Here is a 26,277-nt window from a genome sequence, read left to right on the forward strand (position 1 = left end):
CGAGTGCAAGTTAAGCATTGGTAGCTCCGGTTCCAGTTCCCTCACAGGTCAGTCCATCCCGCCAGGAAAGGGGCACATCTGAATTCCCAGCTGGCTCAGTCTAGCTGCGTAGTTCTTCTTTACACCCAGTCAGGTCTGAGGCCTGTTTCGCACCCTGTGTTTGAGGAGACCGTCATAACCGACTCTCTGCAATAGCAAAAGCAGGAGGCCGTGTTATTGCTCCTGCCCCAGCACAGACAGACAACGAGGGAAATGGTCTGTGTTGGAGGATGGGGATGATTTAGTTGGGGTTGGTCCTGCCATGAGCAGGGGGTTGGACTGGATACCTCCTGAGGTCCCTTCCAACCCTCATCTTCTATGAGTCTGTCAGTCCTTTGTCCATCCCCTCAGTAGGCACCAACTTCCCCTCTGGCCAGTGGTGCTCAACTCCGCTCTGCCCCACGCCCCTCCCCCACTCCACCTCTTCCCCAAAGCACCGCCCCACCTTTTCCCTGGTCTGCCCTGCCGCACCCCCCAAATCAACCCCTTTCTCTAAACCCGTGCCCCCTCTCTTCCTAACCCTGTTCCACCCTCGCCCCACTTCTATCCCACCCCTTCCCACAACCCCCACCCCGCCTCTTCCCCATCTCCTCCTCCAAGTATACCATCTCCCCCTCCACCCTGACCCTCCTGGAGCATCCTGAATTCCATGAAAGAGCTGTTTTGTGGTAGGCAGGAAGTGCTGGGAGGGAGCAGGAGGAGTTGCTCACTAGGGCCACTGGCGGGTGAGACGCACTGCAGGCAGGGCAGAGCTTGGCTGCCAGTGGGTACTAAGCACCCACTAATTTTTTCCTTGTGGGTGCTCCATGCCCAGAGCACCCGAGCAATTGGTGTCTATAATCCCCCTTCCCAAAATCAAAATTCCTAGAGATATCTGGTGAGTGTTGTTAATGTTATGAACTCTTCTGTGTCCGTGTCTCTCTGGGTGCATGTCCAGGGGTATAGTATTATACTATAGTATAGTAAATAGTATTTACTATACTATACTATTTATAGAGAAGATAACAAAACTGGTGTAGAATTTAGACTGATATCTCCATAAATAGTATTTCCTCTGGAGTTGCCCCAATGCACTCCTTGCCTTCCAGTTGTGAATAGAAACCTTTTGTCTCATGTAATGATTGTCTAATGTAGGTGTATTGTTCATTCCCTCTGGGGCACTGGCTACAGTCAGAAGATAGGGTAGTGGGCTAGATGAACCTTTGGTTGGTTAAGTTTATTGTGATGTCACGTATCCCAACTGCAAAGAATGTTCTGCTTCAGCATTCTTGCCCTGCCTTCAGTCTGCCAACTGGCTTGGTTGACAACGGCTGGTGACCCAAGGAGCTGCTGATAGACGCGGACTAGCCATCTCTCAACAACTTCTTGAATCAGCTATTTCCACAGGTGTTCGAAAGAAGATGAGTTTTTACAGAAGGTAATTCCCAGATTCTGTTCCTGCTCCTTAGATCGCACATGACAGGTTGGTGCCTCCTTCTCCTAGCCCGGGGTGGCCAACCTGTGGCTCCGGAGCCGCATGTGACTCTTCAGAGGTTACTATGTGGCTCCTTGCATAGGCGCTGACTCCCAGGCTGGAGCTACAGATGCTAACTTTCCAATATGCTGTGGGGTGCTCACTGCTCAACCCCCTGCTCTGCCCCAGCTCCTGCCATCACCCCACCCCTTCCCCCAAGGCCCCTGCCCCTTCCCCCGAGCCTGCCATGCCCTCGATCCTCCCCCCTCCCCACCACAGCTTCCTGCGCACTGCCAAACAGCTGATTGCAGCGGGCGGGAGGAGTGGGGAGGGAGGGGGAGGTGCTGATTGCGGGGGCTGCCGGTGGGAGGGAGATGCCGGGGCCTGGGGCAGTAGTGGATGAGGGCTGCTGACATATGACTGTGGATCTTTGGCAATGTTAATTGGTAAATTCTGGCTCCTTCTCAGGCTCAGGTCGGCCACCCGCCTCCTAGGGACTGGTGGGGGCCAGGGTTGCAACAGTCAGGTCTCAACGTTCCGTTTTGATTTGAACGTCGGCATCTTTCAGCTCCCTCCTGCGCCAGCCTTTCACCTTCTCTGGAGGCAGATTTCCACTGTTTTATCTTGCAGCAGACGAGTGGGGGTGAATTTCCGTGGGTATCACCTAAAGAGAAGATAACAAAACTGGTGTAGAATTTAGACTGATATCTCCATAAATAGTATTTCCTCTGGAGTTGCCCCAATGCACTCCTTGCCTTCCAGTTGTGAATAGAAACCTTTTGTCTCATGTAATGATTGTCTAATGTAGGTGTATTGTTCATTCCCTCTGGGGCACTGGCTACAGTCAGAAGATAGGGTAGTGGGCTAGATGAACCTTTGGTTGGACCCAGGATGGGCGGTCTTGGGTTGCTTATGTTCTCGGTTGTATGAACCAATCCTGGCTATTAGAGGAGCAGATGGCTTCAAAAGACCGGTCTCCTGGACCTGTGAATCCTGGGCAAACTAATTCCCTTCCTTTAGAGAATGACAGAAAAACCCATTTCCTCCTTCTTTCTATTCCAGGCTTCGTTCCTTTTTCCAAAGACTCGCCTCTAGGGAGCACAGAGAGATCCGTGTGCACAAAGTGCTTGTCCAACCTGCAGCAATGGAGACATGCTCTGACTTTAGCCAGCAAGAACAGGCCTTGCCAGAGAAGATCCCGAGAAGGAAATGTTCATGGTCCATCTTATCAGGCATGAAAAGACTCTGTGTCTGTAGCCAATCTGACACCTCGATGGCAGACAGGGGTGAGGAGAGAACAATTTCCTCACAAAGAAGGTGGATGCACTTGTCCCGGAACCAGGTGGAGTCAGAGGACGTGAAGGTGCAGGAGGATACAGGAAAAGTCGAAATGGACCTTACAGGTGAGGATTCAATCCACATGGTTAGCGAGGAGCATGTGAGGAATACTCACACCAGTCACCCTACAAGCCTTATACATCAGAGCCTTCTCACGGGACAGTGATGGGTACCTCAGACTCTGGAATCCATTTAGTGCCAGATCCTCTTGGTGAGGGTGGCCGAGGTCCATCGCTGAGGTGGGGAGAGCTGAGTGTGTCAGGTCACCCCCCTCTGGGGGTCTGGCGCTGTGGGGTGGGGAGTACTAACATTGATCCAGGCTGTAAGGAGAACAGAGAGGCTGGACGTTGTAGGAAATAATTTCTTGTCTCCTGGATCGGGTCCGTTTCATCAGTAAAATGCTCCAGAGGTCTCAGCAGGTCACAGCTGGGAACCGTAGCAGAGCTGAGCCATTACTTCTTGGGGGGTTAAATGCAAATGAGGCCAATTGCCCATCACTGACAGGGAAGATGTGCAAGGGGAGGGGACAAGTAGAATACACCACAGCAAAGAACCTGGCCCCTAGGTCCGAGGAAGCCTCGTGTGGTAAAAGCCCCCAGCAAAGAGCCATGAGATCGGAGTTCTCTGCTTAGCTGCCAACAACCTTCAGTCTGACCCTGGGCAAGTGGCTTCGGGGCTCTGGGACCGACTTCCACCCTCTGTAAACCAGGGATACTACATGGAAAAGGGAAATGTTACGAATGTTTCTTTCTGCTCCAGGGACGAAGAAGGAGGCGTCGGAGTCGCAGGGGAAGTGGGAAAAAGGGAGCCCAGAAGAGCAGGAAGAAGAGCGCACTCCCACCCACTCATTACCAAGCAGCTCCCATATGACCATGGTAATGACGCTTTGTGACTGTGCTATTGGAAAGCTTCCCCTGCTGGGTGTATTAATATCTCCCGGAGCTGGGATCTCTGACAGGAGACCTACCTGCCCCTTGCTCAGGGAGCTGAAAAGAAACACTCTTCAAGTGTGATCGACTCCAGCCAGTCTTTACGAGTTTCTCTGGGTTGCTTGAATGAGGCCCAGGTTGACAAAGGGGTTCAGGCACCTCAAGAAGTTCAGAGGTGCTTAGTGGGATTTGCAGAAGTGCCTGACTCAGGTGCCTGATTCTGATGCACTCTCCATGGGACACAGGCACTGCTGAAAATCCTACCAGGCCCCTCCCTGCACTTGTAGGGGTAACCCACACACCTGCTGGGTGGGGTGTTCTGGCCCGTCTAGTGGCACCAGGACCACTTAGAGACAGAGATAAAAGGAGTCTGCTCTAGAGCCTTAGCTAACAGCCAGTTGGGTTTTAGCTCCTGCGGGAGAGGCTCCTGCACTAAGCTCCCGAGGTCCCAGGTTGGATCCCGCCTGCCAACATCTGCCAGGCATCTAGATGCCTTCGTAACTCTTATGATTAGTAGCAGAGCACCCTGCAGCACATACAACAGTCTGCAATTCTGGGAGCTTGTTACACGCCGAGGGGCTGGAGTATCTATGCGAGTGTGTCGCTCTGGTGTGCTCTACTGCATCCTCAGCTGCTGGCGTCCGGGACAGACGGGGCTAATCTAGCCACGCAGGCCAGCTGCAGTAACACTCAGGAGGTGCCTGAGACACCAGGGCAAAGGCCTTCAGCACCCCAGGCCCTGGGTTTAGGTGACCCTGGAACCAGTCCCCCTGCAGTAACATTGTGCCCAGTGAGTTCTGACCCATGGGGGGCTGGCCCCAGAGGCCCATGGTTTGGGATTCTCCTCAGCCAGGCAGACTTGCTCCTTCAGTCGAAGCTACTTTCTGTCCTGCCGGCGATTCCTGCCTGTTTTGTGGCAGCACCACACGCTGCAGGGTGAGGAAGGAAGAGGCATTTCCGCTTGGGCCCTGTTCTCAGTCCTTTCCTCGCAGACACTGTGGGCTGCTAGAGTTGCTGAGCCAATCTGCTCAGGCGCTCGGGGTGGGATGGGACATGGGGCAGGGACATGATAGCCCCAGCCCTGGCAGCGCAGCACTTACCTAGTCTGCCCATGGGCCTCCACACCAGTGACCCCTCGGCTGCACTCAACAAGCAACTTGAATGGGCTTTTCAGGCCAATGAGGCTTTCTCAGCAAAAGCTGGGCTTTCTCAGCAAAAGCTGGGCTTCCTGGGGGGAGGGGCTAAAGAGGGAGGAAATGGGGTGCCCTTGGGGTCCCAGCACCGGCTGAGAGGCTCCCATCTCTTCTCAGGCAGGGGGAGGGGGAAGCGTATGAAAGACTGAGGAAACCTCGGCACCTGTTGAGGTTTGTCAAGAAAAGAGCTCAGCCGGAGTCTCCACGCTCACTGGGCGCTGCCAGCCTCCCGCCGAGACAGACTGTTCCAGGGCAGCTGAGCGATGGAAATACTCAGTCCCCACAGGCTTTGTCCCTCTCATTGCAGACCCCCGGGGAGCAGCTTCCCTCAGCCCAGCTCCAAGCCCTGCTGATGAGAGCCGTGAAGGGTCTGACGACACCCACCCTGGAGCGATTTCAAGCCGCCGAGGAAGAGCTGAGGACCATCGTATTTTTACACGGAGACAAGATGGAGAGAGTAAGAGACTCCCGCCGTGGGGCAGGGGGATGCTGCGCAGAGAGGGGGAGGGGAGAATTTCCTCTCCTAGGAAACCGTTCCTGGGACACACGGGCATGGTGCTGTGAAGGTTGGCTGAGCACCTTTCCCTTCATCGCTTGGCCGCGAGGATCCGCGGCGTCCGGTGTTTAGCGTGTTCTCTGCCCGCTGGAGCTCTGACACGTCCCTGAGGACAGCCCAGCCCCACTGAAGGGGAGCGATAGCCCCAGCCCTGGCAGCGCAGCACTTACCTAGTCTGCCCATGGGCCTCCACACTGGTTTCCTCAGACATGCTGCGGGGCCTTGTTTTTCCAGCTGAAGGATCAGGAGGAATTTGGCTTTGCACTTTTCTCTCTGTCTCTCCCTAGCTCTGATCCTGCTGCCCATCCCCATAGGATCTGAGTGCCTCCCCCGTGAATTAGACTGGCCTAGGGAGGTTTCTGGCAGACTTCATTTCTACATCCCCTGGGTAGGAGGCTCTCAGAGTCATTATTCCCCCTGATTAATGAAGCTCCACCACCCTCCTGGGAGGTAGGAATACAACCCGTTTGACACCTGGGGAAACTGAAGCCCAGAGAGCTCCTTGATTTGCCCAAGCCTGCGCAGGTGGGGTTATCGAGAAAGGAATCAGGGTTCACATTCCCTGCAGTCCTTTAAACGTTGCCTTCAATCGCTCGGCCTGGAAATAGGTGACATTCCTGCCCTTCCCCAGATACCGCCTGCCCATGGCGCCTAAGTGCAGACTAATTCCCTTCTTGGGCTTTGGCTTTCCTGGAAACTCAGAAACTAATAAACGAACAGACTCCTCAGCCTGAGCTTCCGCCCCAAACCTGCCTGTTCCTGGGGTTTCCTGCAGGTCATCCCTGTCTCTGACCGAGTTCCCTGTTTCCAGCAGGTCCAAGGGGGAAGATAACAAATGGCCCCTCACTCAGCAGATTGATTCGTGCAGGGCTCTAATTCCTGCTAGCAGAACAGGGCAACAGAATCCAGCCACCTGGGTTGTAGCTCCTGCTCCTTGTTCGAGAGAGGAAAGAGCAATGACCAATTCCTCATGGAAGAGCCCTAGGGGGCGGCTTGTCCCTTTCGGGTCTGTCCACCCTGTGCTGCAAACTCTGCAGCAGGAGCCGGAAAGCCTGGCCCTACGGACGTGGGCTCCCAGGGCTGGCACTGTGGGGCCAAACGGCAACGCAGCCTCTTCTGGGCTTGGGCTGGAACTGGAGCTCTGAAGCCTGGGGAGGAGGGGGCTTCAGAGCCTGGGCTCCAGCCCAAGTCTCCAGGTCTTCACTGCTGTTCCCAGTGCCATAGCCTGAGCCCGAGGTTAGAGACCCGGCTTTGAGATTGGTTACGGCAGGTTTTAAAATCCCGCAGTGTAGAGGTTCTCCTTAGGGCTGGGGCCTGGAGCTGGCTAGCCCCGTCCAACTAGCCCTGCCTGCCATCTCTGCGATGGGCTCTGGGGTACATCAGTGGAACCAGCTGGGTCTGGAGCAGCGCTTCTCTACCTGGGACATCCTCAGGGCCAAACAGGTGGTATTGGACGTGCCCCACACAACACATATGGGGCCCACAATGGAAACTGGCTTGAGAAGCACGGGCCTGGAGGAACTGATTGTGCTAGAAAGATCAACAGGAAGTTGCAGAGATGGAGGAAAGGCTCCTGCAGGGAAGCCCTTGAGAGCAGGGCTGAGAGCAGTTTGCTAAGGCAGGGAAGGCCCTGGGACAGCAGGGGAGTTTGGGCTGTGCCCACAGTAAGGTTTTGGGGAAGGATTTTGTGTGTGTTTCTGAGCTTTAAGGTACTAAACCAGACCTCAGGAAGGCTGGGGGTCCTGGACTTGTCAAAGCCTCTTTCTTGACATTATGGAAGAGCCAAGATGGGCATCCGAGGTGAGAGGCGGCTTGCAGGGCTACCAGGAGGGGTTACCTGGGAGAAGGCCACTCATGGATAAATCCATCCCTCAACTTTCTGGCATTCTTCCAGGTTGGAGACATCGTGGGATGTATCTTAATCTGGCTGGACAACGTCTGTCATCCCAGAGCCAGAAAAGCAGCGCTGAGGGCCACGGCCTTGCTGGCTCGTTCCCACCCCCAGGACGTGGTTCTGAGCTGTGTGGTGCACACGCTGTCATCGGACAGGTAGGGAGCTGCTCTGTTATCACCTCAGGCCATTATTTCTCTTCCTGCTCCTACTGACAGGCCACAGTCCGGGAAGGGTCCGTCGGGCTCACACAGTTGGAGGGAGTTTCCTGATGTGCAGAGAGCTGTCCATGCTCACCAAGAGGAGATGCCAGGCCCAGCCACTGAGAAGCCAACCCTCCTCCTGCATTCCCCAGGATGGAGACGTGCCAGTTTTCTGGAGAATTCCAGCACTGTCCTGATTGCTATGGGTCACCCCACTTCCTCTCCCGTCCAGTACAGGGCCAATAAATGACTTTGGGGCTCACTCCACATCTCTGGCTCATGAGGTCTGGCTGCTCCCTATTGTGTGAGAGAAGGCAGAGATGGAAAAGGCCCATGAGGCCCATCTGTCTGTCCCCTAGGGACCAGTGCAGGATTGTTACCTGCAGTCAGATCCCTAGTTATTCCATGGCTGAGGAAGTGGTGAAAAAACACACTCATCCTTATGGAGCTGCACAGCAGAGGTAAATCTCTTAAGACAGAAAGTTCAAGACCTAATTGTTGCAAAATAAATAAATGATCCACACGTGACCAGAGTGTAAATGCAGTGCAGCCTGCCTGAGTCTGCAGACAGCCGGCAACAACAGCTCTGAGAGGGGTGAGTGCCTCTTTTCATCTCAATACGTTGTAAAATCTGAGTCCTGCTGTTATTGCTGATCACTTTGCAGAGCCATCCAGCTGAGGTGTTTATAACACAGTCCCCATGTGCCTAGGGGCCGTGAAACCCAACTGGACCCTCGCCAGAGGTCGAAACTCCGGCTTTCCTCAGCATCCTCTGCAATGCGGTTCTGCACTGACCCATAGACAAATCTGTGTCACATGGGAGAGAGAATTGAAGAGCAGCATGAAAGATACTGAATTTCTTACCCAGTTCAGTTACCAGAGGAATACAGTGTTGGTTTTCATATTGATTTGAGTGTTTGATTTGTAAACCTTTCAGATTTGAATTCCTTGAAGCAGCCCCAGTGCTTTCCAGGGTCTGTGCTCAGAAGCTATAGAAACTCGGCAGCGTTGGCACAGAATTTCAGTCAAGCTTCTTGAAGACCTTAAATCCAGGCCATTTGCTCTTGGTTTGTCCAACCTAGTTCTCAGTGTCCCCAGGGTTTGACCACCATCTCCGACCTTCCTCACCAAACTTGGAAGTCAAATGACTGGAAGCCTTTTGGATCTGTCTGCAGTCTTCCTCGGCAGATGCCTGGGGGGACCAGGAGCGGTTAGATCAGCAAGAATGGAGAGAAGAGAGGAGGGGGATTTCAGTACTAGTTTCCTTCCAGCTCTGTCACACGGGGCAGTACAATCTCCCCTGAACCCTCTCCTATCAGGGCATGTTCTGATTCAGTGTCTGACCCCGTCCACCACACTGCAGTAGGATTCAGCTGCTAAGAGACTCTTGGCCAAATGCTGGGTCTCAGTTACACCCCCAAATAGCCAGAGGAACTCCAGTGAGGTCAGGCAAGTTCCTCGGGACTAACCCTAGCGTAACAGAGCAGAATGTTGCACAGTCTGGTGGTCACACTGTGCTGGTCACTCGGTGGTCAGATCATGGTCACTGTCCTGGAAACAGCGGTGCTAGCTTCAGGAACAACAACCCATTAGGGGAAAGGAATAAATACAACCTTCTCTGACGGGACTTGCCCTGCCTCAGCCTCCCTGCACCAATCAGTGTCTCCTCTCACAGACACCTTTCCTGCCCGCTTTCCAAGCCTCTCCCTGGGGAGGGCAAGAGGTGGCCAAGCAGGGAAGGTCTGACTTCTCTTTCTGAATCTGCAGATGTGCCATTGAGCTGTGGAAGGCCTTGGGGGAAGAACCACAGCTCCCCAGGGAGGTGCTGCAGCAGCTGCTGGACAAGCTCGAGCAGAGACGCCAGGAGGAGAAGAGCGGCAATGTGTCCCTGGCTGTAAGTGAGATTTGAGATGTCACTTTGAGAACCTGCCACCGCGGGGAGGATGGTGCATCTGTGTGTGTGTGGGGGGGGAGCTTCACCCCTTCTTAGCTTCAGGCCACGGCTCCACTACACAATGAAGCCGACCTGCATTACCTCGGCATACAGCCGCCACAGCAATTCCATCCCTTGTGTGTGTCTGCACTTTGCTGCTTGTGTCGGCAGTGCACGTCCTCACCAGAAGCGCTCGTCTCGATTGTACGGTCAGGGTGGGGCATTGTGGGAAGGCTCCTGAAAGCCAGTTGACGTACGCGACGTTGTGTCTACACTGACACTGCATCGACCTGGACTCTCTGCCACTTGTGGAGGTGGAGTTATGAATTTGGCCCCAAGGGGCTGTTCTGCCAATGAGAAGGAAATTCCATAGTTAGGGTGATGCTGGGTGAGGGGCCTTGCGTTGACATAACTCTGTAATGCAGACCAGGCCTTGGTGTGTCCTGGCCACCTCCTAGCAAACCAAAGAGGTGTAAATAAAGCTTCACCCAGGAAAAGTTACTGATCTGAAGCGGTTTATCTGCTGGTACCCTGGCTCTGTTTGCCACTCTAGGTGGCTCTTTAGTGAGCAGGTGCAGTTCGGGTGTCTCTTGGAAGTATCCAGGTTTCTGGCTCTGTACATTGTGACTAGAAATCTTCCCAGCATGGGATCATGCGATGTCCGGTACTTTTGACTGGGCCAGAAACACTGGGGCTACAAGAACAGATCTCCTCAGGATGGTTTCAGCCCGTCCAGTCATGGCTGGAAACCCAAAGCACAGAGTCTGCACCATTAAGCGAAATAATGGGGAATAACATCATCCAGACTCCTCTGACCTTTCCGTAGGGCTCCGTCCTGCTTCCGTTCCAGGAATGGGTGAAGGTTCAGGACCCTCCAAATGTCTCCTCCCCTCTCAGGAGCCAATCCTCTTTTGTAATAGGCTGGGGAGGAAATGAGACCCGAGAAAAGGACAATAGCGAATGGCAATGGGGGGAGGTGGCAGATTGGGCTAGTGGAGTGAAATTCTTTCCCCCCTCCAGGCAATGAGGACCATTTACGAGGTCCTTTTCCTATGGGGATACCGAGAAGCCATCCTGGAAATGTATCCCCAGATGCTCATCCTCTGCATCAGGCAAGTGCAGTATGTGATGGCTCTGCACTTGCCAGGGACCTACATGGCCAGCATGACATCCAGCCCCGAGGAGGGATCCAGCTGCCTCAACCCCCTAAGGTAATGACTGAAAGGAAAAGGAAGAACAGATTTGTTCTGCTAATCACATGTGGGCTGTTCATGGCCATCATTTGTTCGGGTGCTATAGTTAGCCCAGGCTCACTTACACCAACTAAGGATCTGGCCCCACAGGCCCGCTTGAGTCCTGTTACCTGTCACAGTAAAGAATCAAGTATTCAACCGCATTGAGTGATGACATCAACCATCTTCAGAAGCTACAGTGTCACTAACTGGTTACAAACTCAATGAAACTGCAGTGTCGACAGGGCCCATTGGGCAGGGAAGCACCATGATATCACACTGGATCTATCCTTGGGGAGGCTAGCTCCTGCTGTCCATGCTGTGTGTGCCAGGGCATGTGCAGCTTTGCCATGATTGGGGCTGATCTCGTTGCCTGACACTGGTATTTTTTGTCTTTAGCACATCGGTGGAGGCTGTGAAGACTCTTTTTTCCATGCCCGGATACTGGAAGGAATTTGCCAGCATCCAATTTCAGCAGGGTTGGGACATGATATCTTCACGATATTACTATTCGCAGGGTGTTGGCCTGACTGCAAGGTAGGAGCCCAAAGGTTCCTCTTCAGTGGGTCTCTCTTGGGACTGGGATTTCCGTGTGAAATGTTCCTCTGTTCCAGGCTGCCTTCTTAGCCCAGCAACTAGAGAGGAACTCTCTCTCCCCCTTGATAACCACAAGGGACTTTCTGCTCCATGTTCCAGAGCCATGATTGAGTTTGAGAACCCTCAGCTCCCTGCCGTCTTCAGAGAGGCCGTCACCATTGTCCAGAGGGAGAAGGAGGAGGAGCAGAGAAATATCGCCATGACTTTCTGCACTGAGGTGAGATTCTTTAGTTGACAGGCACAAGTGGGCTTTCTGGAGAGCAGCTCAGGCCAGTAAGCTCTGGGCACATTGTCAGCAGCTCAGCAGCCTTCCAGCCAGCTAGCTCCTCTCCGCACATGGATGGTGGTGGGGCATGGCACAGAGAGGGAGGGAGAGACAGGGTGAGATCGCTCCTGGCTGGATGTGCCTAGATGGGATCATGTGACAAGAGGAGATGGTTCTCCGGTGCCCCAAGGCCATGCTTCTCTCCTCACCTTTTCCTGGGGTTCTGCTTTTCTTCTGCCCTGGGGTCGCTCCATGGCACTCAGTGGGGCCTGGAGATTCCCCTTTCCCTGGGGTTTATTTGTGACTTGTGCATTAGTCTAAGTTCTGGGAATGAACCAAATGAAATAGCAGCAACTGGCTCCCTACACACCGGAGACGTTGTATGGGAGTAAGTGGCCATTTGGTAAAGATGAGTATCCAGGGGACAAACCCCACAGGAAGACCTCTGCTCCTCAACCCGATGTTGATTTGGCTCTTTCCAGTTTCTCCAGAGTCTTTCCATTGAGACGATACTGACAAAATCAGAGCTCCAGGCACAGCTCATGGAATGGACCCAAGATAAAAATCCCATTGTACGTCGGCTCAGTCTGCGAGGCCTTGGCAGTATTGTGCTCCAGCCAGAAAAGGTGAGGGGCGTGGATTGCCCGGGGGACCGAGGAAGCCGATGTCTATCGAATAGCTCAGCAATGAGAGCGAGATCCCCACACAAGCCTTGTTGTTTAACACACAGCACTCAAATGCTGGAGATGCATTACTGAGCAAATCAAGGCACGACGTGGCCCCTGCTCCCGTGAGCTGACCCCTGATTGCAGATGTGATGCAGTGGGGGAGGCGGGTGAGCAAAGACAAAGGTTACAGTGAGCAGCTGGCAGAGAGTGACAGGAGAATGACTTTGTGCCCCGTTGGGCGGCTGTGCCAGCCGTGGTGTCTCATAGGTTGGAGTGGGATGGGCCAGCATATGACCCAGGCTGTCATCCAGGATAGTAATGAGCTGCCTTCTTCATTCCTGCAGGTGCAATCGTTACGGGCCCAGCTGCCAGCGATCATGGACATGTTCTGTGACAGGGATGGAGTGCGTGTCATGGGGGCCATGCATCAAGCTGGAGACATCATCTACCTCCTGGATGGGGAGGGGCTTGGCTCCATCTCCCAGGACATTGCAGTCAGCCTTCGCCCCTTCATTGATGACGTAAGGCTGGGAAACACAGGGGAACCCCATTCCCCTCCTCCACCTGTCTCTGGTGCCCTTGTATCTCTCTCCCCATCCCCTTGTCTCCCACCCCTCAGCCCTGCCATGGAGCCTCCAAGGGGTGCCCCTGCCATGGGTGGGGAATCTCCTGCTCAGCCACCTCCCTGTCAGAGCTCTTCTCCGCAAACCTCAGCCTCAGCGCCATGCTCCCAGCCCCTGCTGCCGCCTGGCGTGGGGGAGAGGGGGCCTGGCACTGGGCAGATGACCAGCTGTCTGGAGAACACCGGCCCCCAAAGAGGTGGAGGTTCTCAGCAGGAAAGAGGTGGGTCGGGAATGGCCCGGCTCTCAGGGGCACTGAAGAGCAAAAGAACTGCTGTGTTTTGTAGCAGCACCTCCCTGAAAGGCTCCATCAGCTGCTCCTCCCCTTCCCCGGACCGGTCTCCAGCAGCCTTCCCTCCCTCTCCCCTAAGCTTCTAGGGGTCTAGGATTCTGTGCTCTCCAGACAGAAATTGTGTCTAGGACACCATGGGGCTGCACTGCCCTGCACAGTGTCTCAGGCCCTGTTCTGCACAAGATGTCTATGGCGCTGGCCTGGTGGCCTCACAGCTCCCACGAGCCAAGTCAGTTAACGCGGAGGAACCAGAGCAGCGTGCGGATTATGACTCTGTCGCGTTATGCTCTGATCCTGCCTGGCTTTAACGGGGTGTGACGGAGCGATTCTGGCGGGACCCAACTGAGAGTGCCAAATCAGGACCAATTGCTTAAACAGGGCAGTTACAGCCCTAAGCTGGGGTTTTTCCACCTCAAAGGCAAACCAAACCAGCCAGACAAAAAGGACTTTGGCCTCACCCCACTGGCTAACCACAAGTCACACAAGCAATTTCCTTAGACACTCCAGTCTCCCAGCATCACCACCAGTGCACTCGTCCTGGGGATGACTGGTTATGAAAACCAACACCCCAATAAAAGAAAAAGGTTCTCTCAATCCCAAAGGACCAAGCCCCAGACCCAGGTCAATATACACATCAGATCTTACCCACAAATCACGCTGTTGCCAATCCTTTAGAATCTAAAATCTAAAGGTTTATTTACAAAGGGAAAAGGTAGAGATGAGAGGTAGAATTGGTTAAATGGAATCAATTACATACAGTAATGGCAAAGTTCTTAGTTCAGGCTTGCAGCAGTGATGAAGTAAACTGCAGGTTCAATTTAAGTCTCTGGAATGCATCCCCCGCTGGGATGGGTCCTCAGTCCCTGGTGTAGAGCTTCAGTTTGTAGCAAAGTTCCTCCAGAGGTCAGAAGCAGGATTGAAGACAAGATGGAGATGAGGCATTGGCCTTATATAGGCTTTTCCAGGTGTAAGAATCCCTTTGTCTTCACTGTGGAAAATCACAGCAACATGGAGCCTGGAGTCACATGAGCCAGTCCCTGCATACTTTGCTGAGTCACAAGGCGTGTCTGCCTTCTCTCCATGGGTCCATTGTGTCCTTAATGGTCCTTAATGGGCCATCAAACAGGCTAGGCAGAGCTAACACCAGCTTGTCTGGGAGGCTTCCCCCAGAAGCACAGCACAAACTTGAAATATTGACAGCATCGAGCCAACATTCATAACTTCAACTAAAAATGATACAGACATACAGACAGCATAATTATAACCAGCAACCCGGAACCTGATCTTAGACACCTTATATGACCCCCTTTACTTAGGATTTGGTGCCACTACAGGACCTTGGTTGCAACCCATGTTCTATATGGTCCCCATTTATATCAATAACGTCACACCCCCAACGCAAAATTGATGCAGGAAGGGATGACAAAACATCGCTGACTGCATCCCAAGAGCCCCCTTTCCTTGGGTCTGTCTCACTACAGCTAGTGTTGGGCTAGAGGCCGTACCAGTGTATAACCGAAATGGTTTATCAAAGTCATGTTCAATAACATGAATGGATCTCTTTACAAACTTAAGGTATAACTTGGTTAGCTTTTGCAGCATGGTTCCTGTATGTTTCATGTGATCTTGCCAAGAGCTAAAGAAAACAGCTACTTTATCCATACCAGCTTTGGCCAATGTTTGGAACCCAATTAACATTACACCAATGTAGATATTGATGTTGTTCATAGAACAGGAATCTTGGCATTTAGCCATGAAAGCAATATGGTAGTGTGCCTCAGTTTCCCCTCTCATACAGCACATCAGGTCTGGAATGTATTTTCCCCTGTGAAAAGTTCCAACCCTGTTTACAGGCATTAACTGTGAAACATCAGTATAGCAAGGCCCTTTAACATAAAGTGTGTTTTCATGTATTCCTTTCAACATGTTTAAGGGATTTTCCAAAAGATTAGGCACATTATACATTGTTACAGTTAGCATTAGCAATAACAACAAATTGATTGCAAGTGTCCATCTACAAACATGTTTGTCATGCCACACCCTTGGCTCAATACCATTGGAGTTTGGGCCTTTTAGGGTTAACCTGTGGGTTCCCTTTGCAAAATTCAGTCTTCTCTTTCCTCCTTGTCCTGCAGGATTAAACCCTGATTCCTCTTGCTTAACAGAGATCACTGGCTGACGGGGTGGGCCCTCTGTGCTAACAGCTATTAGCAAGTCTTTCTTCTCCCTGCCAGCCAAGTAATTTGCATCAACACAGACACTAGCTTTTAACTTCTTAGCTGCTATGGATTCCACGGCTGGACTTTGTCTTACAGAGATACCACATAAATCCAAAGAGTCTGAGGGTGAGAGCTGGCTTGCTCTCCCCTGCCTCCTCAAGCATTCAGCCATAAAACTGTTCTGCCTTGAAATGCCAGTAACTGAATCTGTCCTTAGATCCTGAAGCACAGACTGCTCACTTACAGATTCAGCATGGAGACATTCCTGTCCCACCACCATTGTCTCCCCAGCAAGCTGGCTACACACAGCCAGGTAGTTATAGGGCTGCTCCACTTCCTTAACAGCTTCTACTTCACCTGAGACCTTTTCAAAGCTGCCCACACTGGATCTCTCAAAAGGAAAGTCAGTGGATCCATTCACAACAGAAAATTTCTGGCTGTTAGGAACTGAAACTTTCTTGATTAAATCACTTTTACACCCTTCAGTTGCAGTAAACTGCTTGCACAGGCTACCATGAGGATTCCTTTCCCTAGGAGCTTCTCTAAGCAGCAATACACCCCTCTTAGAAATTCTGCCCTTCCCCTCTCCACCTAGGGCTTGCTCTACAGGAACACTTCCCTGAGCAACCACAGCCGCTTTCTGGGTCTCACTTACACTTAGACTCACTTCAGGCCCCACAGGCGGATTTCTACACAATCCCCTTTTAGGCACACCTACAGACTTTCTAGATAACAGGTCAGAAGCAGTCTCCTTTCCTTGGCCATGAACAAGTTCAGGAATCTTTTCCTTCTTGCTACCAGTTGTCAAACTGTCAGTAGGTAACACACTTAAATCACCTTCATGCTCTCCTTGTGCCCTGGCTAGGGTATCACCCTGATCAGACAGAGTTGCTGCACCCTTTTCCAACCACACATTAGCAACTGGCAAACTACAAGCACCAGAACTGTCTGGTCTCTGGGATTTTGCTAAGACACTAACTGGATGCAACCTAGTCACAGTGCCATTCTCCCCAGCAGACACAAACTCAGGACTATTCCCTTCCTGGGCTTTAGCTGTATTTACAACCAACTTCGAGACAACTGAATCACCCTCCACCATCACAGGCTGACAGGCCCCTTCTGTCTGCCCCACCGACACAGAAGAGCCGGAGACACATTCTCCTTCACCAGACACACAGCTTGGGATCTCATTTCCCTTGTCCCAGCACACAGGGCTGTTCACAGACAACTGCTTGGAGACCGAGATAGCTTCCTTCATAGGCAAGTCAATACCCCTGACCGACACAGGCACATTCCCTTCACTGTCACATTTCTCCACACAGGAAACAGGTAAGGGACAGGGACACTCATCTTCCACTATCCCTCCCTTCCCAAACTGCTGATTAGACAAAGCCATCAGCTCACAAGGCTGCGGAGGCTCCCGCAAGCTTTCCCTACCAGGCACATTGCCTCTCCCAACAGATAAGCTGCTGCTCTTTTCACTACACTGAGCTACTTTTAGCAAATCACAGTTACCCATTTCAGGTTTACTTCTACAAGCTGCACTAGCCAACAATCCATTACCCATTACAAATTTACCCTCTCCTTCCTCAGTTAGGGATTTAACCTGACCATCTACTTTAATCTGCTCCTGAGAAACATTTTCCTCACCAATGAGATCTTCCTGCTCTTGATCTAACTCCAGATTAACTTCTGAGACATCAGACAGACATTCAGAAACTTCATTCCCAGACAAACTGCTTTCTTGCACAGACAAACAGATATTTCTCCCCAGGTTAGAACTCCCATCTCCCCAGCCATAGCAAAACTGGTTAAACATAGAAAACTGCCCAGAGTAACCCCATATATCAACACAGTTATAAACTGGATTTCCAAGAGGATACAGTTTCTGCCGTTCTTCCCTTGCTTTTTTGACTTGGAGCTGGAGTCTAGCAGTTTCTTGTTGTATTTTGTGAGTCTCCTGCTGCACCTTGCGAGTCTCCTCCTCAGCAGCCAGCACCTCCAGACGTCCCTTACGAGCTTTTTCTTCTCTCTTAGCAGCCTCTCTCTTTCTCTCAGCCGCCTCTCTCTTCCTCTCATCCGCCTCTCTCTTTCTCTCAGCTGCCTCTCTCTTTCTCCAGCTGGGCCAAGACTTGCTTCTCTTCCATTCGAATTTTTGCCAGTTCTTGCTCATAATCAAACTGCAGGCTGTCTCTCAAGGCTTGCAGTTTCCTTGCTTTTTGTCTCATGGTCACTGATCTTTAACCAACCAAACTCTCAATCCCACATTTAAATTTTGGATAGCGTGGGGTTCTGACCCAAAGCTTAATTGACCTGGTTCTGTGGATCCTAGCACGACTACGCCACTGTGACGGAGCGATTCTGGCGGGACCCAACTGAGAGTGCCAAATCAGGACCAATTGCTTAAACAGGGCAGTTACAGCCCTAAGCTGGGGTTTTTCCACCTCAAAGGCAAACCAAACCAGCCAGACAAAAAGGACTTTGGCCTCACCCCACTGGCTAACCACAAGTCACACAAGCAATTTCCTTAGACACTCCAGTCTCCCAGCATCACCACCAGTGCACTCGTCCTGGGGATGACTGGTTATGAAAACCAACACTCCAATAAAAGAAAAAGGTTCTCTCAATCCCAAAGGACCAAGCCCCAGACCCAGGTCAATATACACATCAGATCTTACCCACAAATCACGCTGTTGCCAATCCTTTAGAATCTAAAATCTAAAGGTTTATTTACAAAGGGAAAAGGTAGAGATGAGAGGTAGAATTGGTTAAATGGAATCAATTACATACAGTAATGGCAAAGTTCTTAGTTCAGGCTTGCAGCAGTGATGAAGTAAACTGCAGGTTCAATTTAAGTCTCTGGAATGCATCCCCCGCTGGGATGGGTCCTCAGTCCCTGGTGTAGAGCTTCAGTTTGTAGCAAAGTTCCTCCAGAGGTCAGAAGCAGGATTGAAGACAAGATGGAGATGAGGCATTGGCCTTATATAGACTTTTCCAGGTGTAAGAATCCCTTTGTCTTCACTGTGGAAAATCACAGCAACATGGAGCCTGGAGTCACATGAGCCAGTCCCTGCATACTTTGCTGAGTCACAAGGCGTGTCTGCCTTCTCTCCATGGGTCCATTGTGTCCTTAATGGTCCTTAATGGGCCATCAAACAGGCTAGGCAGAGCTAACACCAGCTTGTCTGGGAGGCTTCCCCCAGAAGCACAGCACAAACTTGAAATATTGACAGCATCGAGCCAACATTCATAACTTCAACTAAAAATGATACAGACATACAGACAGCATAATTATAACCAGCAACCCGGAACCTGATCTTAGACACCTTATATGACCCCCTTTACTTAGGATTTGGTGCCACTACAGGACCTTGGTTGCAACCCATGTTCTATATGGTCCCCATTTATATCAATAACGTCACACGGGGCTTCCCCACTCCCTGTGTGTCATTGCCAGGAGAGGGGCAGTGTGCGCTCCGCTGCCATTTTACTGCTTGGCAACGTAGTGAGCAGCGTGAAGGACCCAGACAAACCCATCGTGCAGCAGGAAATGATCCACTGCTTGCTCCCGTTGCTGCTGCATCTTGAAGACCGGGATGAGAATGTGACACTGGTAAGTGCCACGGTCATTATTTCCTGAAGAGCAAAGAGCCAGTATCTCCTGGGGTCCCCACTCCATTAATGGCCAGAGCCCCTTGCCCAAGCAGAGTCTTCTCCTCCCTGCTTCACTCCATGCTGGAGCCCAGTGCCTCATCCATTCTCACAGCACAATTGGGAAGAAAAGCCTTCTTCTGGGAAAGAGCCCTGACCCTCTCCTGCAAAGACAGGCCTCAGGCCTTTGGGCTGCTGCATCCAAAGGTTCACAACAAGAGGCAGCAAGAGAAAAGGGAGCATAGATCTGTAAGTGCCCTTCGGTTCAGGGAGCTGATATCTGCCCACAGCCTTCTGGAAAGTGGGTGCAACTGCCCTGACTTCTTCCCTGGAGCTCCTGAGAGAACTTCTCCAGGTCCCAGCTTCCCAGAATTCACCGGACGTTGCCCTCTTTTGTTGGGCCAGCTGGGATGTGGAGGGAAGCCTGATCTGGGGCCCTTTGGTCCGACTCTTTGGGATCCCAAAGCTGACTCACGCTCTCATGCAGTCTCTTTGCGCCTAAGGACTGAGCTGTGGAGATCTCTTATGAATCTTTCCAGGGCCGTCCATAGAGGGGCGCAGGGCCTGGGACAACACCCCCTACTCTGCCCTAAGCCCCAGCCCCACTCCATCCCTTCCCCCAAGTGCCACCCCACCTCTTCTCACCCCTGCTCCGCCCCCTGCCCCATCCCTATTCCTCCCCTCCCCCCAACCCCCCACCCCCTCATTTCCCGAACGACGCTGGGAGCTGGCGAGGTGGGGCATAGCATAGTGGGACCGGGAGTACTGCTCCTGGCCCCAGCATGGCCCACGTCCTGCGTCCCCCTGAAGTGCGGGGCCCCCCAAAGCGCAGGGCCCTGGTCAACCACCCCAAACCATCCAAAGACAGGACAGCCCTGGCTCGCTCCAGCCAATTCCCTCTCCTGAGCACACTCCTGTGTACAACAAATGACAGGAATCTCCACTAGCAGGAAAAGCAGGAGAACAAGGGACGGGGAAGGTCCCATGTCCCCCAGACTGTCCCTCTCTCAGTGAAAACCTTCTTGGTCTCACCTTCTCTTGCAGAGATGCAAACTGACACTCTTCCGCTGCGCAGTGTTTCTCAGGTGGGCTCATTTGAAGATGCTGTTCCGCAGCATGGCCTGGGATGGCTCCACACAGCTCATGAAGTGTGCCTGGAAGTGCTTGGTAGGTGAATTCCCTTTGCCTTGAGAGTGGTGAATGGGGACTTGAGGGACACCTTTCTAACCCCACACCCTGAATACCCATCCGCTTCCGTCGGGTGGCAGGACTCTATTCCAGGCTCTCTGCTGGTTCATTTCTGCAGGAGTTACAATCCCTTCACATTTTTGAAAGTTTTCTCCACAAGTGTCAGACCTGCAAACGTTTGTCTTTGAAAATGAAAGCTGAGGTTCTGGAGAACACAATAGTAACTCCAGAGAGGTGCTGCTGTGGCGCATGGGCTCATACTGGCTGTTGCCATGACCCGGCTCTATGCTTTGGCTTCCCTGGACTAGTCGCTGTGGGGAGAACATGTCATTTGTATATTGTGCGTTTCTTCCTTCTTTCTTCCTAGATGCAGAACAACAAGAGCCACATCCCCAAATTCCTGTTTCAGGCCTTAGAGTACCTGGAAAGCTCACAGACAACAATCAGACATTCTGCAGCCCTGTTCATTGGTAAGCAGAGCAACTTCACTTGAGCTTTTTTGACCTGCTTCCTTCAAAGCCCTTTTCTAGACTGCTGCTCTGTTCCCTCCGACAGCACCAGAATCCTAAAACTCTGTGTGTGTGTGTGAGGTGGGGGGATTTAGGCCAATTCCACCAATTCCCCTGAATCGGGCCCTGCGCCTAAGAGGGTCCCGTGCCCAGTGAGAATCTCTTCCCTGACTACTGGCGCCTTTTTAATTTTTAGTCACCTGGCGGCGCTCTGGGTCTTCGGCAGCACTTTGGCGGCGGGTCCTTCAGTGCCGCCGAAGACCTGCAGTGAGTGAAGGACCCGCCCCCGAATTGCCGCTGAAGACTCGGCGCACCGCCCGCTGAGTACAAGCCCCATGTGTTTTTTTATATATGTGGTTGTTGTTGTTGTTGTTTTTTTGTCATCCTTGCCAGGGCCCCGTCGAAACTGTTTGAATTGGGCCCCGCACTTCCTAAAGCCGGCCCTCTGTGTGTGTGGGTGTATGTGTGTGTACATAATAGAGAGAGATAGAAAAAAAAATTAACATGTCTTCCAAGATGAAGGGAGCAACTTAGCTCTATCGACCGCACCAACATCCCCTGCCCACAACAAGTCTTTGGCTGCGCCTAGGGGAAACCAGCATGATGTGAATTCAAACTCCTTTGGAAATCAGTCTCTGAGTGACTTCTAGGCTCCTGATGCTTTATCTAATGTGCTTTGTGAACAGATGTAAGGAATGTATTTAATTTCCCAAGGGCTGTCTTGGGGGAATGGCTGCATCTTTCGCAGTTTTCAGCGAAGGATTTGAAAAGTAATGAGATTCATTGTCTGTCTAGGAAATACTATCCACCATTACTGTGACTTGTTGTCTGAAACAGTGACTGAAGATGGAATCTCCCGCCTGTATGAAGGTAAGGAAATACCTCTGTGTGTTTGTGCCTCTGTGGGAAGTACAGGGGTGCAGCACAGGGCCTGAACACAGGTTTGAATGTATCCCTCTGTGTCTAAGGACAGAGTTTAACAAAGAAGGATGGTTACGTGAGCTTCCATCGAGGTGCCACAATGTGTGTACGGGAGCAGGAGAATTCCATCCCTAGCTCCTAGAATAGACGTAGCCTTAGAGCTGTGTGGGGAGACTGTCTTCATAGAGGTCAGAACGTCTCTAAAGGAAGGGCTGACAGAATTGAAAAGGGCTGTTATTATTAAGGGCGATGATGATGATGACAATTACCCTCTGTAGGGAAAGATTTATCACTTGCCCTCCCTGGAATGGAGAGATTTCAGGCCAGGGAACCAGTCAGAACTTGGTTATCAGCTCATAGGAAATCCCCTGAGTGCACATTGGAAACATCTTTCCCTGTGACCTCTTAAGGAACGAAGGCACAGGGCCACACAGGATTTCAGTAGATGTTAGGAGTCTAAATCCCTTTGCAGATCTGTGCGTAAATGTTGGATCATTTAACACCTCTGCTGCTGTCACTTTTCTGTTCCATCCCAAGCAGAGTTGCTCCCACCTGCCTGTGTTTTAGCGTGTGGACGTGCGTATGCTGGGGGAGGGGGAAGTTACGCACGGAATGGGGTCTCCAGGGCTATTTTGGGAGTAGCTGAGTTGCTGTTTCTTGCCCGCAGACTCTTGGGTAGCTAATAGCATGTGGCAATGGCCATCTGAAGGGGAGGTTTCCTAGGCACCAGTCACATCAGCACCATGGGGCTTTCAACCCGTTTCCTCTTTGTTTCAGCTTTTCAGGAAGTGCCTTTGACATGTGACAGGACCACAGGGCACATCCTCAATAGGTATTACAAATGGCTGCAGAAGCTTAGAAATCTCGTGTCGGGTTCCGCATTCGACTAGGGAACCGGGACCGACACAGAAGACCTCTTTGTCCTGCTATGGTACGTACAACAACGTCTTTGGAACAGGGACTGAACAACGAGGTGGATATTGGCAGATGACAGAAAATTATGTAGGTCAGTGAGGCGTAGAGAAGACTTTGGAGAAGTTGAAAGGGATCTAATAAAGCCATGTGACTGGGCAGCACAATGGCAGATGAAAACCAGAGCTGACAAAGTCAGGGCCATACGCATGGAAAGCCTGGAAGTGAACGACTCCTACGTATCGCTGGTGTTGGACACCAAAGCACAGACGGTTGGGCCCAGTGGCTGGAGCAGAGGCCTAGTGGGCAGGGTGGTGGTGGTCGAGCAGAGGGTTGGAGCCAGAGTGAGGAGCAGCTAGGAGTAGGGCCAGGGCGGGATTAACGATTCACAGCCAACAGGAGCTGTAGGGGGCAGAACCAACAGGAGCTCATAGAGTATCACTAGCAGGGTTGGGAGGGACCTCAGGAGGTATCTAGTCCAACCCCCTGCTGAACACATGACCAATTCCCGACTAAATCCCCAAATGGCCCCCTCAAGGGTTGAACTCTCAACCCAGGGTTTAGCAGGCCAGTGCTCAAACCACTGAGCTATCTCCCAGGACAGAGGTTCCCGCCGCGGTGCTCGTTGTGGTGTTGCGGCTGCGGGAGGGAGAGGAACGGCAGCATGTGGAGCCGCCTCGCCCCACCCCAGCCAGGCAGAGCCGGCCCGGCTGGAACGCAGCACACAGGGGCTTTAGTGGCTGTACCACGGGGCCCCCCTTAGCCCTACTCCTTTCATGAGTGCATCCCTGCCCCACTTCTGCCCCAGCCCCACACACGGTTACAGGGCAGAACCCTGTAGCTGAGCTCTGAAATCTCTCTCACTGTAATGAAGTTACTGCAGAGTCAGGACAACCCCACCTTTGGGCTCCATGTCTGACATCTCTCCCCACTGCACAGAGCCCAACATTCACAGAGCTTCTCGCATGTGATTCCCTCAGTCATCAGAGCAAGGCGGAGAGAGGAGAAAGTCTCCCAGACTCCCTTTATCCATTGCCAGCCCACAGGGTAGCGGAGGTTGTGGGGGTTGGGTGCTCTCTTTACGCAATGCCAGCTCTCAGGGAAGTTACAAAGGAGCGTTAGCAAAGTGCAGTGGTTTTGTGCTGTGGAAAACTACCCTGCTTGAAGGTTTTGTTCTTCTGATTTGTGTTCCTGCCCTTTCTTCCTCTTACAGACATCTAGAGGCTAACAGGAGCCAACCGAGCCCACCACTGATCACACCTCTTGGGAGACGGCAAAGCAGCTGCTGCATGGGAAGGAGGAGAGAGAAGAGGCAGAGCAGGATGTGCCGGGGTGCACCAGTCACACATAACCTCACAGTCTAGGCGGCGGAAGCCAAGCCCCTCCCCAGCCCTGCCGGACATGCTACAACTGGAGCACCAGTGTGAAAGGGAGCAGCTCAGCTCAGTCTAGGAAGATGCCGAAAATGGAGGAGGCACATTGTAGGCTCCAGTCCAGAAGCAGCTGAAGCCCCTGACTGCAGAGCCCCGAGGTGCCGAGACCCAACCCCATCCCCGGGTGCCTGCAGACGTACAAGGGAGCTCGGCGTCTCTGGGAGATTCCCACGCCGGGAGCCCAGAGACCCCCAGCCCATGGCCTAGAGACATCTCGTAGGAAGTAACCTGGGAGAACTAGCCATCGTCATGCTGAGTGACGTCAGATGTTCTGGCTGGATCCCCACTGACTCAAGGCCAAACACATTGGCCATGGAGAAGGCCCTGGGGTAGGAGCCGGGGGGGAGTAACAAGGGCCTGGGTCCCCCTGTCCCGGCTGCCATCCACAGCCCCGAAGGGCGGCCGCACGGACTCTGGTCATCGGGCCTCACAGCCCCGCCGGAGAGGGGGCCGCACGGACTCTGGTCTCTGGGCCCCACAGCGCCGACGGAGAGGGCGGCCACACGGACTCTGGTCTCTGGGCCCCACAGCCCTGACGGAGAGGGCGGCTGCACGGACTCTGGTCTCTGGGCCCCACAGCCCCGCCGGAGAGGGCGGCCGCATGGACTCTGGTCTCTGGGCCCCACAGCCCCAACGGAGAGGGCGGCCGCACGGACTCTGGTCTCTGGGCCCCACAGCGCCGACGGAGAGGGCGGCCACACGGACTCTGGTCTCTGGGCCCCACAGCGCCGACGGAGAGGGCGGCCGCACGGACTCTGGTCTCTGGGCCCCACAGCCCCGACGGAGAGGGCGGCCGCACGGACTCTGGTCTCTGGGCCCCACAGCCCCGACGGAGAGGGCGGCCGCACGGACTCTGGTCTCTGGGCCCCACAGCCCCGCCGGAGAGGGCGGCCGCACGGACTCTGGTCGTTGGGCCCCACAGCCCTGAGGGGGAGGGCGGCCATTTTGAGTTCTGGCCATTAGGCCAAACCACACTGAGGCTAAGGGCAGTTATTTGGTTTCAGCCAAGGGACCTCGCCCCTTCACCCCTAAGGCATCGCTCGCCTGTCACCATGAGAATGACCCCATGACATAAGAATTTCGGGGTCAAGATGCAAACGTGAGCAGAAGCAAGGAGTGGCATGTGACCCCTCTAAGAGCTCCTCCCACTCCTCCCCCAATCTGGCAGTGTTTTATCTCCATCGATCTGCCTCAGGAATGGATCTGAGCAATGGGGGAAAGTTCTGGGGCAGAGTGACCCATCCGGAAGTGGGTCATGTAACCCCTCCAAGAACTCACCACAGTGGGGGTGGGCCTCATCCCCTTAGGACCAACCAGAGAGGGGATTTCACCAGATAGGGTAAGTGCTGTGACGGGGTGACCTGCCCATAAGAGGGGCCCATCACCCCTCCATGAAATCCCCCCACCGTCCTCTGCTAATCGATCAGGCCATCCCAGAAGGGAAACGTACCGATCAGAATAGGTAGTGCCCGAAGGCCTAGGCCAGAAGCCGCCGATCTCCGGAGCTCCATGTTTGCGTGGCTGGCAGCATCGTCCTGGAAGTCGCAACCCAACACTGCGGGGAAGAGGCCGTCTCGTTCCAAGGATGTGTTTTGCAGAAATCATGGCCTCGACCTTCGGGCTATATCTGTTCTGATTGGTACATGTTTCCCTTCTGTGATGGCCCAAGGTGGGAGTGAAACCGTCGCCAATTGGTAGAGGGTGGTGTGAGGACTTTTTAGAGGGACCACGGGATCCTGTTGCGGGCAGGTCACTCCGCTACATTACTCCCGTGTTTGGTCAAATCCCCTCTCGGGGTGGTCCTACAGGGATGACGCCCACTTCAATTGGTAGAGGACAGAGGGAGGAGTTCTCAGAGGGGATACACAACCCCCTTCTGGATGAGTCACCCTGTCCCGGAACATCCCCCGATCGGTCAAATCCAGTCTCTGGGTTGTAAAATGCTAGTTGCCCCTGCCAAATTTTAGTAAAAGAAGGGAAGAAAGGCATGTACCTTTTGCGTTATCTATAAGGTGGCCATCTTGGACTTGGGAAAAGAATGTGGTGACCTTTTGCCATGTGCTCTATTATTTTGGGTTGGGAAGCACACTCCCACGCACGGATTGAATCCGCGTAGATAGGGTCTAACATCCAGGCAGAGACGACGCAAAGAGGGATAGGGAGGGGTTTTAGGTAGGTCTACTCACCTGTTCCTGTGTCCAGCATTGAAGTCCATCCCTAACGTCCAATGTCAAG

At 52.9% G+C, this 26,277-nt stretch overlaps 1 protein-coding gene across 3 annotated transcripts; it reads left to right on the forward strand.

Annotated features, from left to right (window-relative positions):
- The first annotated feature begins 1,307 nt into the window (after positions 1-1,307).
- LOC120386620 (maestro heat-like repeat family member 5) lies at positions 1,308-24,559 on the forward strand. Of its 3 annotated transcripts, none has more exons than XM_039506074.1 (17): positions 1,308-1,456; positions 2,555-2,895; positions 3,590-3,705; positions 5,260-5,409; positions 7,403-7,557; positions 9,370-9,496; positions 10,556-10,746; positions 11,167-11,304; positions 11,464-11,581; positions 12,112-12,255; positions 12,642-12,818; positions 18,886-19,041; positions 20,124-20,246; positions 20,635-20,737; positions 21,572-21,646; positions 22,475-22,628; positions 23,823-24,559. In XM_039506074.1, exons 1-16 carry the CDS (start codon positions 1,440-1,442, stop codon positions 22,585-22,587), a joined length of 2,244 nt encoding a protein of 747 aa, XP_039362008.1. In that variant the 5' UTR covers positions 1,308-1,439; the 3' UTR covers positions 22,588-22,628; positions 23,823-24,559. The 3 variants fall into 3 exon arrangements, with proteins under 3 accessions (XP_039362008.1, XP_039362010.1, XP_039362009.1); XM_039506075.1 differs by having other exon boundaries at positions 1,329-1,456; positions 2,550-2,895; XM_039506076.1 differs by lacking the exons at positions 18,886-19,041; positions 20,124-20,246 and having other exon boundaries at positions 1,309-1,456.
- The last annotated feature ends 1,718 nt before the right edge of the window (positions 24,560-26,277 follow it).

This window comes from Mauremys reevesii, linkage group 19 (genome assembly GCF_016161935.1).
Source record: "Mauremys reevesii isolate NIE-2019 linkage group 19, ASM1616193v1, whole genome shotgun sequence".
Taxonomy (NCBI): domain Eukaryota; kingdom Metazoa; phylum Chordata; order Testudines; family Geoemydidae; genus Mauremys; species Mauremys reevesii.